This window comes from Diabrotica virgifera, chromosome 4, assembly GCF_917563875.1.
Source record: "Diabrotica virgifera virgifera chromosome 4, PGI_DIABVI_V3a".
Taxonomy (NCBI): domain Eukaryota; kingdom Metazoa; phylum Arthropoda; class Insecta; order Coleoptera; family Chrysomelidae; genus Diabrotica; species Diabrotica virgifera.
This window is the reverse complement of record NC_065446.1, coordinates 229,791,326-229,806,779: the sequence shown is the minus strand read 5'-3', so window position 1 is coordinate 229,806,779 and position 15,454 is coordinate 229,791,326. Positions and strand designations below refer to the sequence as shown.

At 34.0% G+C, this 15,454-nt stretch overlaps 1 protein-coding gene across 1 annotated transcript in view; it reads right to left on the bottom strand.

Annotated features, from left to right (window-relative positions):
- The window catches only part of LOC114342682 (ribosome biogenesis protein BMS1 homolog), an 84,679-nt gene that overhangs the window by 49,122 nt on the left and 20,103 nt on the right, over window positions 1-15,454 (bottom strand). Inside the window, exons 3-5 of the mRNA XM_050648693.1 lie at window positions 7,855-8,347; window positions 3,927-4,249; window positions 3,531-3,724 (exon numbers count right to left, since the gene is read on the bottom strand). Of these exons, the coding sequence (XP_050504650.1) occupies window positions 3,531-3,724; window positions 3,927-4,249; window positions 7,855-8,347 (1,010 nt within the window). The remainder of the gene's footprint in view (window positions 1-3,530; window positions 3,725-3,926; window positions 4,250-7,854; window positions 8,348-15,454) is intronic.

The following is a 15,454-nucleotide window of genomic DNA, read 5'->3' as shown; positions in this document are numbered from 1 at the left end:
GAAGACAGCAGACGAAACAATCGGGCTGAAAAAAAGTGAAAATAAAAAATGGATAACTAAAGACACGTTACAGCTTATAGAAGAAAGAAAGAAAATCAAGAAAGACATATTGCAAAAAGAAGGAACAAGAGAAAAAGAGATCCTCGAAAGAAAATACAAAGCAAAAAACATAGAAGTGAAGAAGGAATCTAGAAAAGATAAAAGGAATTACATAAACGAAATGCTAAAATCAGCAAAGAAAGCAGCACAAGATAATGATCTACGAACACAATACACGATTATACGAAACCTAACATTTAATCGAGTAAGAAATGTAAGAGAAATAAAAATAAACAAGGAAAATTAATTAAATCTGAGAAACAAATAACTCAAAGATGGAGAGAATACTCTGAAGAAATATACGCCAAACATGACCGAACCCAAGAATTAGATGATCAAATTGAAATACAAGAATTAGAGGTTAACACTGGGGCAATTACAAGAGAAGAAATTGCCAACGCACTTAAATTATTAAAGAGTGGCAAATCCACAGGAACAGATAATTTACCTATCGACCTGATAAAAGCAGACACCGAACAAGCCATAGATATGCTACATAAACTTCTAAATAAAATATGGACCAACGAAGAACTGCCACAAGCTTGGAAAGAGGGACTGATAATAACAATACCAAAGAAGGGAGATCTGAGTAACTGTAAAAATTGGCGTGCAATAACTCTATTAAGCGCCTCATCCAAGGTGCTATCAAAAATTCTGCTAGAAAGAATGAAAGAAGAATTGGACAAGAAATTGAGAAGTAACCAAGCAGGCTTTCGTGCTAAATGCTCCACTATAGATCACATATGCACCTTAAGAATCATCCTAGAACAAGCTAATGAATGGCAGAAAGACATAAATTTAAGTTTTATCGACTTTTAAAAGGCTTTCGACCGAGTACAATCGGGTACAAATGTGGAAAATTTTAAGACAGTATTTAACAAAAATTAATAACCTGATCAAACTGTTTTATGATGAGTATAAAGCTTAAGTATGGAGAATCGGCAAATGGCCCAGTGATTGGTGTACCGCACTATTTACTCCCATTCATAAGAAAGGCGTAACCACAAAATGTAGTAACTACCGAACAATTTCACTAATTTCGCACCCAAGTAAAATCCTGTTGAGAATCATCAAGTGTCGCATGCAGACATACCTGGATAGACAAATACCACAAGAACAGGCAGGCTTCGTGAAGGGTAAAGGCACAAGGGAGCAAATTCTTAATATGCGACAACTCATTGAGAAAGCACGAGAATTCAAAATTTCGATGATCATCTGCTTTCTGGATTATCAGAAGGCATTTGACTGTGTAAACTGGACAGTTTTTTGGAAAGTTCTACATGAGATGGGGGTTCCTGATCATCTGTCAGCTCTGGTGAAAAGCCTATATGAGAACAGTGAAACCAGAATAAGAATTGAAAACCATAAGTCCGATGCTTTTAAAATAGGTAGAGGAGTCCGACAAGGATGTATTCTATCTCCAAGTCTTCTTAATTTCTATGGGGAGTATATAATGAGAAAAGCACTCGACAAATGGAATGGCGGTATTTCTATCGCAGGAAAGAAGATCTCAAATCTCAGATATGCAGATGATACAACATTAATAACTATTGGGATTTTCCCATTGATTTTTTTTATTAATAACTGCATCCGAAGAAGAAATGTCCAGCCTGCTGCAGCTAGTGGAAGCCGAAAGCAATAGATGTGGTCTCAAGATCAATAAACAAAAATTATGATAGTAGATTATTCAAATTCACTTCAGACAACAGGAGCCTTGGACCAGTTTGAAGTGGTTAACGAGTTCAATTATCTAGGATCCTACATCAGTAATACAGGATCTTGTGAAACAGAAATACGTAGGAGAATAGGCATGGCCAAAAACGCTATGAGTCGATTATCGAAAATCTGGAAAGATCGCTCTTTGTCGAAGAACACCAGAATAAGATTAGTACGTGCCTTAATTTTTCCCATATTTAATTACGGATCCGAAACATGGACAATTAAATCGGACGACAGAAAAAGGATTGACGCCTTTGAAATGTGGTGCTGGAGAAGAATGCTTCGGATCTCATGGACGGAACACAGAACAAATCAATCCTCCAAGAGCTTAATATTCAGACTCGACTTTCCTCTATTTGCCTCTCCACCGTCTTAAAAGTTTTCGGCCATATTGCAAGAAGAAGTGATGATAATCTTGAGAGACTTACAATTTCGGGAAACGTTGAAGGGCGCAGAAGTAGAGGTCGCTCACCTACTCGATGGACGGATCAAGTACAGAAAGCCAGTGGAAAAACATTCTCTGAATCCATGAGGGAAGCTCAGGACAGAAGCCGATGGAAAGAGATAGTTGCTCGTATTATAGGGAATCACGACACTCAGCAATGAGGAAACGACTGAGGAGGATAAAGCTAAACTATAACACGAGGGAGCGATCACAGAAGAAATAGCTATTGAAAGCGGTGTTAAACAAGGTCGTATCTTATCTCCTACTTTGTTCCTTGGTAGACTGGATTATGAGGAAAGTAACGGATGATCGGACAGGCATTAGATGGAACCTCTTTAATCAGCTTGAAGATCTTGAATTTGCTGAGGACGTCTGCCTGTTAACAGAACACAGAACTCACATGCAAACAAAAGTCGATAAGCTAACACAATACTCGGACATGTTTGGTCTCCGGATAAATACAGAGAAGACAAAAATCTTAAAAAATGATGACCAGCAAATTAATAAAATAAAAGTAAAAGACAAAGAAATTGAAGAAGTAGATAAAGTCGCTTATTTGGGATCAATCATGGAAAGAAAAGGAGGATACGTGAAAGACATACAAGCAAGAATAACGAAGGCACAATTCGCCTTCAATGCGTTAAATAAAATCTGGCAAACAAGTGAACAGAGTCAACAAAAATCAATATATTCAATACTTGTGTAAAAAGCATATTACTCTACGGAGCAGAAACTTGGAAGCACGACGAAAGCACAACAAAGAGACTACGACTTTTGTAAATAGGTCCTTAAGATCCATTGGAGAAGGAACTGGTACGCAGATTAACCAAAGAATAAACACAAGAAGACGAGCTGAGCTGGCCACCAGCCGTCTTACACTATCGGCTAAGGAACGCAGATGCGCCCAATACTCCACTAGGAGTGATGGTCCAAGAGAGAAGAAAGAATGACTTTTTCAACTTTGGAAACAAAAAAGTCGTTCAGGGTCAAATCTTGAGAATTCGGTGGATGGGACAGCAGTTCGTAGCCCAATTCGACCAATTTGGCCATGGCGGCGGCGCAGGTTATAAGCCGGTGCATTATCATGGTGGAAGAGTTTGGTATCTTCCCACTGAATACGTTTTTTTGTGAAATTTGGCATTGAATGGCAATAATGAAGCACAGTAGCACATGCAGCACATTGCCTTTTCAAAAATAGATGCATTTAAAAAATGGTGTTAACATGAACTTTAATAATTGAAATCGAAAAACCTAACAACTTACTTACATCTGATTCAGTCCAATCTTTCATGACAGCATTCCAAGGTAGCATTAACGAACTCTCAGTTAAGTTCATAACATCTTTATTTTGCTTTAGTTCGTGTTGTTCTTTCGAGACTTTTTTAAATAGACCACCAATTTCATTGTCTTCGTCCTCGTCTTCTTTCTTTATTTCTGATTCCGCTGATTCTTCTTGGAAATCTAAAATATCAAATTAATGAAGATAACAATACCAATTTACGAAAATCTGGAGATAACTCCAAGAAATGAATCGAAATCTTGACTCAAGATATCTGTTATTCCTTTAGTTGACACTGTCTTAAAAAGTTTTAATAAATTCTTACAATATTGGTTAGAAGACTCTTATAGAAATATAAATAAAGAACAATAATATAAAACATACCGTAGACTAATCTCATTAAGTTTTTATTTGTACTCTGTCGATCCAAAAATGATTCTTTTGCTTTTTCTAACAAATTATCTTTCCATTTCATTCCGGTGTCTTCATCATCTTCGTCCTCACTTTCTGATCCATCGCCTTGATCTTCATCCGAATTTTCACTTTCTTCATCATCTTCCTGCTTCTTTTTCTGACTAGATTCTATTTTGTTTAAGATATCTTTTACTTTCGAATGTATTTCATTGTTACTTTTGCCTTGAGAAAATTGTATATCAGCATCTGGGTGTTCCTCAGTTTCTTCATCTGTTGATTCGTCATCGTCATTCCTAGAAAATAGATATGTTAATGGATATGATAGAGGAAAAACAACTGCTGTGGTACGGGCACATGAGAAGGATGGCAATAGAAATATTACAGAGGTGGTGCAAAGAAGAAGACGATTCCATTTCCTTTCAGTTCAAGCTCCATCATTGTTCTACACATGTTTCAAGCTATTCATCTCTCATTAGGAACACTTTTTGAACTGAAAGAAAATTCTATTTGGCTTTTATAATTATCCACTTCTTTGGCTATTCACTATTTGGCTTTTATAATTATCCACTTCTCTAAGAAATTAGCGCACCACCTTAAAAATGGCTCATTTTTGATGTCTCGAGTATTCTAAACCTGTTGTCCGATTGAAGTGATTTTTTCAATAGCCTTATTCTTTAACAACATCGCTGTAATATTATTGATGCTAGTCTGGTAAATTGTCATTATATACCGGGTGTACCAATCAAACTGTGTTTTTGAAGTTATAGTTCTTTAGGCGCGTTGGGAGTAAATGTATATGTGCGCGAATTCATCAAAAGTCTTGGTCCTGGGCGCAGCTTAAACGTTATACGTCCTCTGATTGGGTAATTACAATGATCTGTCAACAATTGTTCAATGTGTCGGTTATTTTATTAATACGTCAATGGTTGTGGGTAAACAAATTGTGGTATATTAGTTTTTATTGTTGTTAGGACAGAGACAAAAAGCAAGTTTATAATTGTAGTGACTTTTTAAATAAGTAGTTTTTAAAAGCAAAAGGTACATAATTATTGTAAATGTTTCAGTATTGCAATAAAAAATTACATACCTATTTGGAAAATGTACCTACCTAGCTAGTAGGTAATGCTTACCAACAAAATTTCTACCAATTTTCATCTAATATATTGCTTTTTTAGTCTCTATTTTGTTGTATTTTAATATTTTAATTCCACAAGAATCAAACTTATTTGATTAAACTAAGAGAATAAGCAACTGTCAAAAAAGTTTAAAACGTTTAGTTGCTATATCTTCCCACATGATTCATATTTCTCAGAATCTAACAACCTGATAGACGCAGGTTCAATCCTAAATGCAAGTTTTTATTTTTTTATACATTTTATGATTGTAAGTATATTTATTATATATTTTTTCAGAAAATACGTATTTAGTTAAAATTTTTGTCAACAATTATTGTTTAGAAATCATTTCTTTGTTTAATTTTTCAATGTGTTTGCGTGTGTTTTTTTCTTTTATTTTTTTAATTTTTGGTAAAAAATTTTAATTAATAAAAGTTTAATAAAAGTTTTTAATTTTAATAAAAATTTTTGGAAAGTAGTAAGTATTAAAATTAGTTTAATATTTAAATAAAATATAAATAAACTGTTAGAAGTATATTGATTTCGTTGAAATATATCATAGAATAACTTCTTACGTGCGTACAAAGTACACACACATTTTTTTCTCAAAGTCCGCAACACTCTGTGGAATATTCTAGCATTTATAAAATACTTCGTTAAAATCCAACTATAGCCTCGGGTTTTGTTAACATTATGTTTTATGATTCATTCGCTTATGTTGGATCATAAAAAAATAAGGTACTTTAACAACTAGCCATGTTTTTCATCAATATATCCTCATTTTCTTCTTAGTTTAATAAACAAGCCTAAAGTAGGCTATGAGAAATTAACAATTTGATAAATGTCAAATTGTTAACAGTCGAAAAGTTTCTGGTTTGTTGTGAAAATTAGTATTATTATTTAAAGTTTCAATTAATTAAGTCCGTAATTTTTTTGTTGTTGTTTGGTGGAAACGGAACGCGCTACAAGGAATTTGATCCGCGATGAATGTGTTCACGCAGTTACCTTACATAGCGAAGTACTTAGCTACCCTGCTATCGGCTCCTTATATCGGTAACAATTTTTTGCTAATGCACGATTTTTTTTAGCGTATGGCTTAAGTACATCACAGAATATATTTAGATTTATGCATTAGACAATGCATCACAAACAGATGTCCAGTTTTTTTATATATTCGATTGACCCTTCGGTTGCCATTACAAAGTATATAGGGTCGCCTGTGTATGCTCTGCGTGGGCAGTCCTGAACAATGTGACTGACCGTCTGTCTTGCAGCGCCGCAGAAACAAGAATGCGAGGGAAGTTTACCCCATCTGTAGAGGGAGTCGGCGCATATTTCACAGTTTGTTCGAATTCGATTAAGGGTTGCCCAAATCTTACGGGGACGTTCAAATTCGCCAGGTTTTTCTATGATGTCCGGTAGACTATGGTAATGCGGATATGTCTTACTTTCCCAATCTTCTCTCCATCGGGTATTTAAGTCAAAGTTGGATTGCTGCAGCGCTTGAGTAGGTTGTAGAGGGGGTAACCTGGATCGGAGACGGTTTCCAAGAATATCGGGGATGTCGTTGTGGACTAGAAGCTGGCGACTGTCCAACATTTTGTTATATTCTTTAACCAATGCATGTTCGCCGCGTAGGTTGGGTGGTGCTATATTACTAAGGGTAGGTAGCCACATTGTAGGGGTGGGCTTAATTGTGTCTGTTATCATATGTATAGCACGGTTTAGTTGAGTGTTGACCAGGTGGGTATGCCTGCTATTTAGTGCACAGTATTCTGCCACCGGATATATCAGGCCAAGAGCAGAGGATCTTAAAGTTGATGCTGTGGACCCCCATGTAGTGCCGCAGAGTTTCTGTATTAATATGCACGACAATGCAAGACGTCACATTGCACTAACTCTAACCGAATATTTACAACAGGTAAATCTTCGGATCCTGAACACTCACTGAAGCGATGGAGAAAAAACTTGAAGCCTTAGAGATGTGGCTATACAGGCGATTCCTAAGGATATCATGAACGGGTAAGACCACGATAACCAACGAGACCGTACTACGAAGAATGGGAAAGGAAAAAGAGGTGATGTATACGATTAAAAGAAGAAAGTTAGAATATTTTGGACACACAATGAGAAACGGCACTAAATAGATTACTGATGGTAATTCTTCAAGGCAAAGTATTCAAAAAGCGAGGAATTGGGAGAAGAAGATTATCATGGTTAAAGAACCTGAAGAAAGGGTTCTCCACAACATCAACTAATCTATTTAAAGCATCAATTAATAAAATAATTATAGCCACAATGATCGCCAACAATATGTAAAAACAGTAGCTCTCGAGATTTGAAATGATATTGATCAAGACCAAATATCATATATTATTTATAATATAAAAGTACAATCTTTTTTATTATCGAGCATAATAAGCGAATGAATCAAAAAATAAAATGTTAAGAAAGGCTAGGGCTACAATTAGGTTTTAATTTCATTATTTTATAAATGCTAGAATATTCCACAGGGTGTTCCTAAATTTGAGAAAAAAAAACACAAAATGATTATTAGACCCGGTATACAACGACATTTACCTGTCTAGCAACAACATTATTACAGCGATATTCTTAAAGAATAAGGGTATAACATATTAAAAAAATCACTCAAATCGAACAGGTTCAGGAAATTCGAGACAACAAAAATGTCCCAATATTAAGATGGTGCGTTAATTTCTTGGAGAAGTGTATCTAAAAATTTCATTATTTACATTAATAAAAGTTTACAAATAAGTACTTACTCGAAATGATCTAATGTATCATCAAAAACTACTTTTCTTCTCACCCTGCCTTCCTCTTCCACTTCTACATATTTTTTCCTTAGTTTATTTAACTCATCATCTAATTCCGAACTCGCGCCTTTTTTATCCTTCTTTTCAAATAACTGAATATTATCAGTTTCATCCTCACTCTCGCTAACATCATCAGCTGTAATCTTTTCACCACCAGTGAAAATTTGAAGTTCTGAATGCTTTAATTTTTCATCTAAAGTCTCCTTCGCACTTATCAAGTTTGTCACAAAGTTATCTGTTTCATCCTCTCTTTTTGTGTGACTGTGTGAACCACCAAGTTCCATGTAAACAGCATCTTTGTCATATACTATACCCCCCACACCCGAGAATGGAGCATATATCAGTTTTTCTTTCTCTATAAGTGCTCGTTTTTTAAGTTGTTCCGGCAGTGGACAGGGGTCTGGGAGGAATGACAAATCATGAATTTTTAAATCACCAAATCCTAAAAACAAAAATATTTAATTATATTGCTCCGAAATAATTCGGATATAAAGGAGCATTTTTATATCCGAGCATGCACGATTTACAAAATTAAGAAAAAAAGAAATACATCAAAACGTAATCCAACAAGTCAACTCAAATCTAACACAAGAGAAGAAATTTTAACATCAGAAGATGTCAATGAAAAGTGGAGTAATATACAGGAGACATTGCTAAAGGCTGGAGAAGACAATTTAAAGCCAGAAAATACAAATAAAAAGCAGAAGTGGATGACTTCTGAAATAAAAAGCAGAAGTGGAAATTCTAGCATTAATGGAAGAGAGGAGAAAAGCCAAAGGGAGAAATGAGCCAAAATACAAAGAACTGCAAAGTATAATTAAAGTAGAGATAAAAAGGTCAAGGAAAAGTGGCATTAATATGCATAAAAAAATAAAAGAACTAACAAGTACCAAAAAGCGAGCACACTATGGGATACTTAAAAGATGATAATGGTAAACTCATCGCAGACATCAAAGATAAACTAAGGCTTTAACTAGAGTACACAATGAAACTATTCGACGATGATATATTGATACAAGAAGAACCACATGAACAAACAAGGCCGAAAATAATAATGTGCGAATTAGAAGAGGCAATTAGAAATGCAAAGACAGCAAAAGCAGTAGGCCCAGATCAGATACTCACTGAGCTAATTAAATGCATTGACGAAGAAACACTGCACATACTTTTAGATCTATTCAACAAGGTATACACAACAGGAGTAATACCCCATGATTGGTTGCTGTCCACGTTTGTAACACTACCCAAGTCACTACATGCGACAGAATACTCCCAGTATAGAACAGTTTCCTTAATAAACCACACACTTAAGATATTCCTCAAAATAATACACGGAAGACTGTAGAAAAAAAAAATAGAAGAAGATATAGATGACACCCAGTTTGGATTCAGAGGAGGACTAGGAACGAGAGAGGCTCTGTTCGCTTTTAACGTTCTCGCACAAAGGCGACTAGATATGAATCAGGATCTCTATGTCTGCTTTATACATTATCAAAAGGCTTTTGATAGAGTACGACATCAGAAACTCATAGAACTTTTAAAAGAAAAGAATGTGGACAGTCGAGATATACGGGTTATTGTCAATCTGTACTGAACCAAAAAGGAAAGGTTAAAATCGAAAATGTCGAAACGGAACCCATAGAAATCAAAAGAGGTTAGACAGGGTTGCGTGTTGTCTCCATTGTTATTCAATCTGTACAGCGAAGCTATTTTTAAGGAAGCAATATCAGAGGAAGAACAGGGTATATCAATAAACGGAAAAATCTTGAACATAAGATTCGCAGACGACACGGCTATTTTTGCAGATAGTCTAGAAGCACTGCAACGATGAGTAAATATTGTAGATTACATCAAGTCAGTATAAAATATGGACTACAAATGAACGTTAAGAAAATCAAGTTCATGGTTATTTCTAAGCAACACACAGTAGGAAGGCTAGATATCGAGGGAAAACAAGTAGAAAGAGTGAATAACTACAAATATCTGGGAACCTGGCTAACAGAAAACAATGACCAAGGTAGTGAAATCAAGACACGCATCGAAATTGCAAGAAGAGCATTTACAAAATGAAAAAAATGTTTGTTAATCGAGACCTTCCTCTGGAGCTGAGAATAAGAGCCTTAAGATGCTACGTGTTCTCGATTTTGTTCTATGGAATGGAAAGCTGGACACTAAAAGTAGACAACATAAAGAAGTTGGAGTTTGAGATGTGGTGCTATATAGAAGGATTTTGAAAATACCATGGATCCAATGAGTTGCGAATGCAGAAGTGTTAAGAAGGCTACAAAAGGATTGCGAGGTGATAAAGAACATCAAATCAAGAAAGCTGGAATAGAGGTGCTAAATATGAGATATTAATGCTCATAGTGCAGGGCAAAATTAAGGGTAGAAGAAGAATTTCCTGGCTGAGAAACTTGAGAGAGTGGTATAGTTGCAGGTCAGTAGATCTTTTCAGAGCCGGCGCCAATAAGGTACGGATAGCTGTGATGATAGCCAACCTCCGATAGGAGAAGGAACTACAATAAGAAGATGCACAAATTGCAAGAATGCTGGAAACGCTCTATGGAGCGTCAAAAACAGTTGGCCTTAAAATGAACACCTTAAAGACAAAATTTATGACCAACCTTGTAGTCACAGATAAAACTCAAATTGAAAGCCATAGCACCGACCAAGTAATAGCTTACAGATATCTAGGACATGAGATTCGCTTATGCCTATCTAGATAATCACACACCTAATTAACAATAAATAAATTAAGTGTTACACAACACACTATGGAAAGGTCAATGTTTGGTATTACCATCAGAGATAAAGTACCAAACATAGAAATAAGAAGAACAGGAATCATGGATGCAGTTGAAAGAATAGCCATAGATAAATGGGCTAACATGTTGCCAGATTGACGGATGACAGATGGAGCAGAAAGATTCTGGAATGGCAACCAAGATAAGAGGTATATTAGTCGAGGAAATGAAGCTGAAAAAATGGCAAAACCTCGCAATTTTTTCGTCCAGCATAGATTTGTACAAAAATTTGGGATTAGGCTCATTACACCCTCTAGTTCATTTTCTGTATTGATCCGTTGTACGCTTTTGGTTTCTTAAGGGTGAAAACTACCCCTAATTGCAAAGAATTATAAAATAACATTTTAAACTTTAACATTGTCAACATTTGGTTCCTATTAGTTACATAATGATTGTTTTATGCTTTAAGATATACTATCATAATAGTTCAACCCTTAAAACCACCCTTGTAGGAGCTATTTATAAAAAATTACTTATCCTAAAAGAATAACTTCGGCTTGCATCGATTTACATAAAAATTTGGGATTAACATCATCTCACCCTGTACTTCATTTTCTATATCATGCTTAAGGGCGTTGATTATTTTTAGGGGTGTAAACTACCCCTTATTTTCAAAAATTATATAAAAACATTGTAAACTTTAATATGGGTAAAATTTGGTTTTGATTGGTTAAAATAATGATTGTTTTATACTTTAGGATATAATATCATAATATTTCAACCCTTAAAAACCACCCTTAATAACATTCCAGTTTTTATAAGTAGATATTTTAATAGATCTATACAGAAAAAAAAGTAGAAATAAAGAATTACAAAAACATTTATTTACACAAAAATACGAATTTACAAATATGTACAAATACAAATAGAAATAGTTTTTTAGTCATCTTCCAGTATACGAACCCGGTTTTGTGGTATTATACATACATTGAAAATTATCCATAAGCGGACTATCCGAATTTTTCGAAAAAAAAATTCGTTTTATAAACATAGCTCCTTCATTTTTGGCGATAAAAAGTTTTTTTGCAAAATGACTTTGTAGGATTTTTAAAGAGTTATAAGACGGTGTAAACTAAATTCCGTAAGATCCGTTAGTTTTTAATTAGGATGGGTTTAAAGGGCTCGAATAAAGGGGTGATTGCTCGTAAATAGACGTTTTAAACAGCTATATTTCGCTAACTGTTCACTGTAATGAAAATCTATGCACAAGGGACGTTTAGTTATTAATAAAGCTACAGTTTAGCAGTCTATCATTTTTTTCGTATCTCCAGTATTTTCGGAGATATTTTGAAGTAAAAGGTGAAAAATGGGAAATTTCAAAAAATTGATTTTTCTTTAAACTCCAATTTTTCTAAAATTAGACATTTTAAATAGGTCAAACTTCTTGGGTGTATTGAAAATATAAATATAAAAGGAATTACAGAAAGGTAAAGACCAATTTTTAATTAAGAGGGTCGTTAGGGTGTTGTTTTCACTGATTTTTTCATAAAGAAAAGCAGGTGCCGACCTTTTTTTTTATCATAAGTCGCTTAATTTTCAGGATAGAAACTTTCTATTATAATTTTTTGAGAGGCCTAGCTGTATACTTGAAAAAATATTATTTAAGTTTTCTTCGAAAAATGCAAAGTTTTTCCGCTATTTTACTTTGAATATTTCAAATTATGCATTTGACGAAAAAAGCTAACTTTTAACATGCCGTATCTCGGTTTGTATTGGTCTCAAAGATATTACACAAAAAGAATTTGGTTTGTGTTACTAAAAGATACAATTTTTATATCTACAGTTTTTTGATTAAATGCATGTTTTTCGAGGTATTCTCAAAAAACCCTCTAAAAAAGTCGATTTTTTCATCGAAAAACTGTTACTTTCAAGCGCGAATAACTCGAAAAATATTAGTTTTACGAAGAAAATGTAAAATACATTTTTTTCTTAGAATTACTTTTTACATCGATTTACATGGTTAAAATGTAATAAAAAATTCCCGCCCCCGAGATGGGGTGGCAACCACCCCCAAGGTTTTAGCGTACAGCGGCATGATATAGAAAATTATCCTTGGACTATTCCCTACCTTCTGTAAAAATTTCAAGTAAATCCATGCTGGACGAAAAAATTGCGAGCCAAAATGCTTCATTTCCTCGACTATATCGAAGCAAAGTACGACCACCGACTAGATGGATGGATGATATAAAGCGTATCACCACAAATTGGATGCAAGAAGCTCAAGATAGAGACAGGTAGAAAATTTTATGGGAGGCCTACGTCCAGCAGTGGACAAATATACGCTAATTGATGGTGATGATGATGCACGAACTGATCAGTTTGAAACTAAACTTTCAGATTGGAACATCTCATTTATGGTGCTCCAATTGTATCCCATGACAAAAATCATGGTTCCCGAAGCCAAAGGATAGGGAACTTCTAGAGAAAATCCGAAAGCTGAAAGGTCAGACAGTTCTAAAGAAATCTCCCAAGGTGTAAGGTAAGGAACCACAAAGTCTGTCAGAGTAACAGTGTTGGAAGATGTTGATCTCATGAGATTAAGGTTGCAAAGCTACCTGGCATCTCTAAAGCCAAAATCAGTAAGCTGATGAAACAACGCCAAGATTATATACAAGCCAAAAAGGCTGTATTCATATAAAATGAGAATGGAAGTGAAGATAATGATGAAAACAAAACAAATCTGCCAAACATGAAGTTATCAGAGGTAAGATTGCATCTCGATGATCTCAACATTTATTGACTATTCATCAGATAACGAAGTTCAACTGTTTTATAGTGCAAACAAAGCTTGATTTCTTTTTCAAAGCAGGATTGCTGAAAGCAAGCACATTGATATCAAACAGCAATGGTCACTTCATGAAGAAAACAATTAAATACAATTTTGTTTGAGTATATATTTTTAATATATATCTAAATACAGTGTAATTATTTTCAAAAAAAAGACTTTTGATTAATTATAACTAGGTAATTTTATATAACACTTCATGCAAAAGAAGATACAGTCGGAAAAATGAAAGAATACCCATGCGTCATCGATGATATGCATACGAATCAAATCAAAAATTTCTAGTCAAAACCAAGTCTAAACTAAGTTAATACGGAAAATAAACGGATGACTACTACCTCACCGTACGATTTTTCGCTACGTAAGAATGTGTCAAAAAATTTTTGTGATGTTATTCTTTTTCTGATAATACATATTTATTGGTGATACATGTTATTATTACTACCGTAATTAATTATTTGATATAGATTAATAATACAAAAATAATGAGTAAGCAAATATAGTATTATGGATTTCTCCATGTTAAAGTTGCCAGTGGACGTAAATAGTAACAGGAATTTAAAAAATGTCGTTTATGTCAGCTGCATTAAGTGATTAAAATGAAAGTAAACTTAATGAATTCAGATCATCAGGTATCCAGATCATTTTCCAGACATTATCTGCAAATAAACGTACATTCGTAAAAATATACTAATCTGTAATTTCATACACTATTATTGAAAAGTCAGAGTAATATGTACACGTTTGGCGAACTCATAGACAGAAGTTAACCATATTGACAGATGATTACTTACAAATTTTATTGACGTATTTTAATTAAATAAATACTACTTACCCAACCAGAAATTCAATATAATATCAAAAAGAAATGAATTTATTCACGTAAATACGACTGATTATTAAAATTTATAAACTCTACCGAACCTAATCCAGTTTCACTGTCAAAGTGACAGAAATCGAATCAGTCAGATTATAGTTGACCAGCACGATTACTCGAATAGTAGTTTATACAATCATTATCTCTACTCATGTTGAATGTTTTATAAGAATGACATTAGAAGTACAGAAATAGTCAAGTGTGAGTTTAAATTTTCTACTAAATTAATATAACTACGTTGAACAATTGTATCGCCGTCTCACTATGTCAATTATAAATATGTAACTGCGTAGGTCTTGGATAACGTTTTTGGTTTGTAGACAACACTTAATAATCTATCTCTCTCGTTTGTCATTTATAGAAAAGGGCAGCAAATCCAAAATATATGCTTGATATGATCGTTCATGGGTATTCTTTAATTTTTCCGACTGTAGGCAAGCTTGCAAAATACCCCAACGTAGTGGGCCTGAAGATACATACAAAGAAAACAAAACTATTAATAGTGCACTCACTGAAGGTTTTCACCACCGATTTCGTTGAACCTTCATCGATTTTCATGAAAATTGGTGAGTAGTTAGCGGATACCACAAGGAACAAAAGTGACATGATGCCAACTTGCGCTTTTACTGTGGGGGTGGATGCCACCCCTTCTCGGGGGTCAAAATTATTTTAATAAAAATAATACCACAAGTCAATAGACGAACAAATTCTTAGCAAAATTTGTTATATAAAGTTATTAATATAAATCAATACTTTTTGAGTTATTAAAGATCAAAAATTGTATTTTTTTCTAAAACAAATGCATGTTTTAAAGCTGTTTTTCGCGTATAACTCAAAAACTATAAGCTTTTACAAAAAAGTAATCATTACCAAAATCGAAGATAATAAAAAATTGAATACACTCCTCACTTAAAAATCTGAACTAATGTTAATTCAAAATGAGGTATGGGTAATTAAATGTATATTTTTTTTTTCGTAGAGTAATCAAATCTAAGTATTCAAGCTTAAATAACGGGAAAACGATGCATTTTATAAAATATATCTCCTAAACACTTGTCAAAGTCCTTCGGCATACCTATCAAA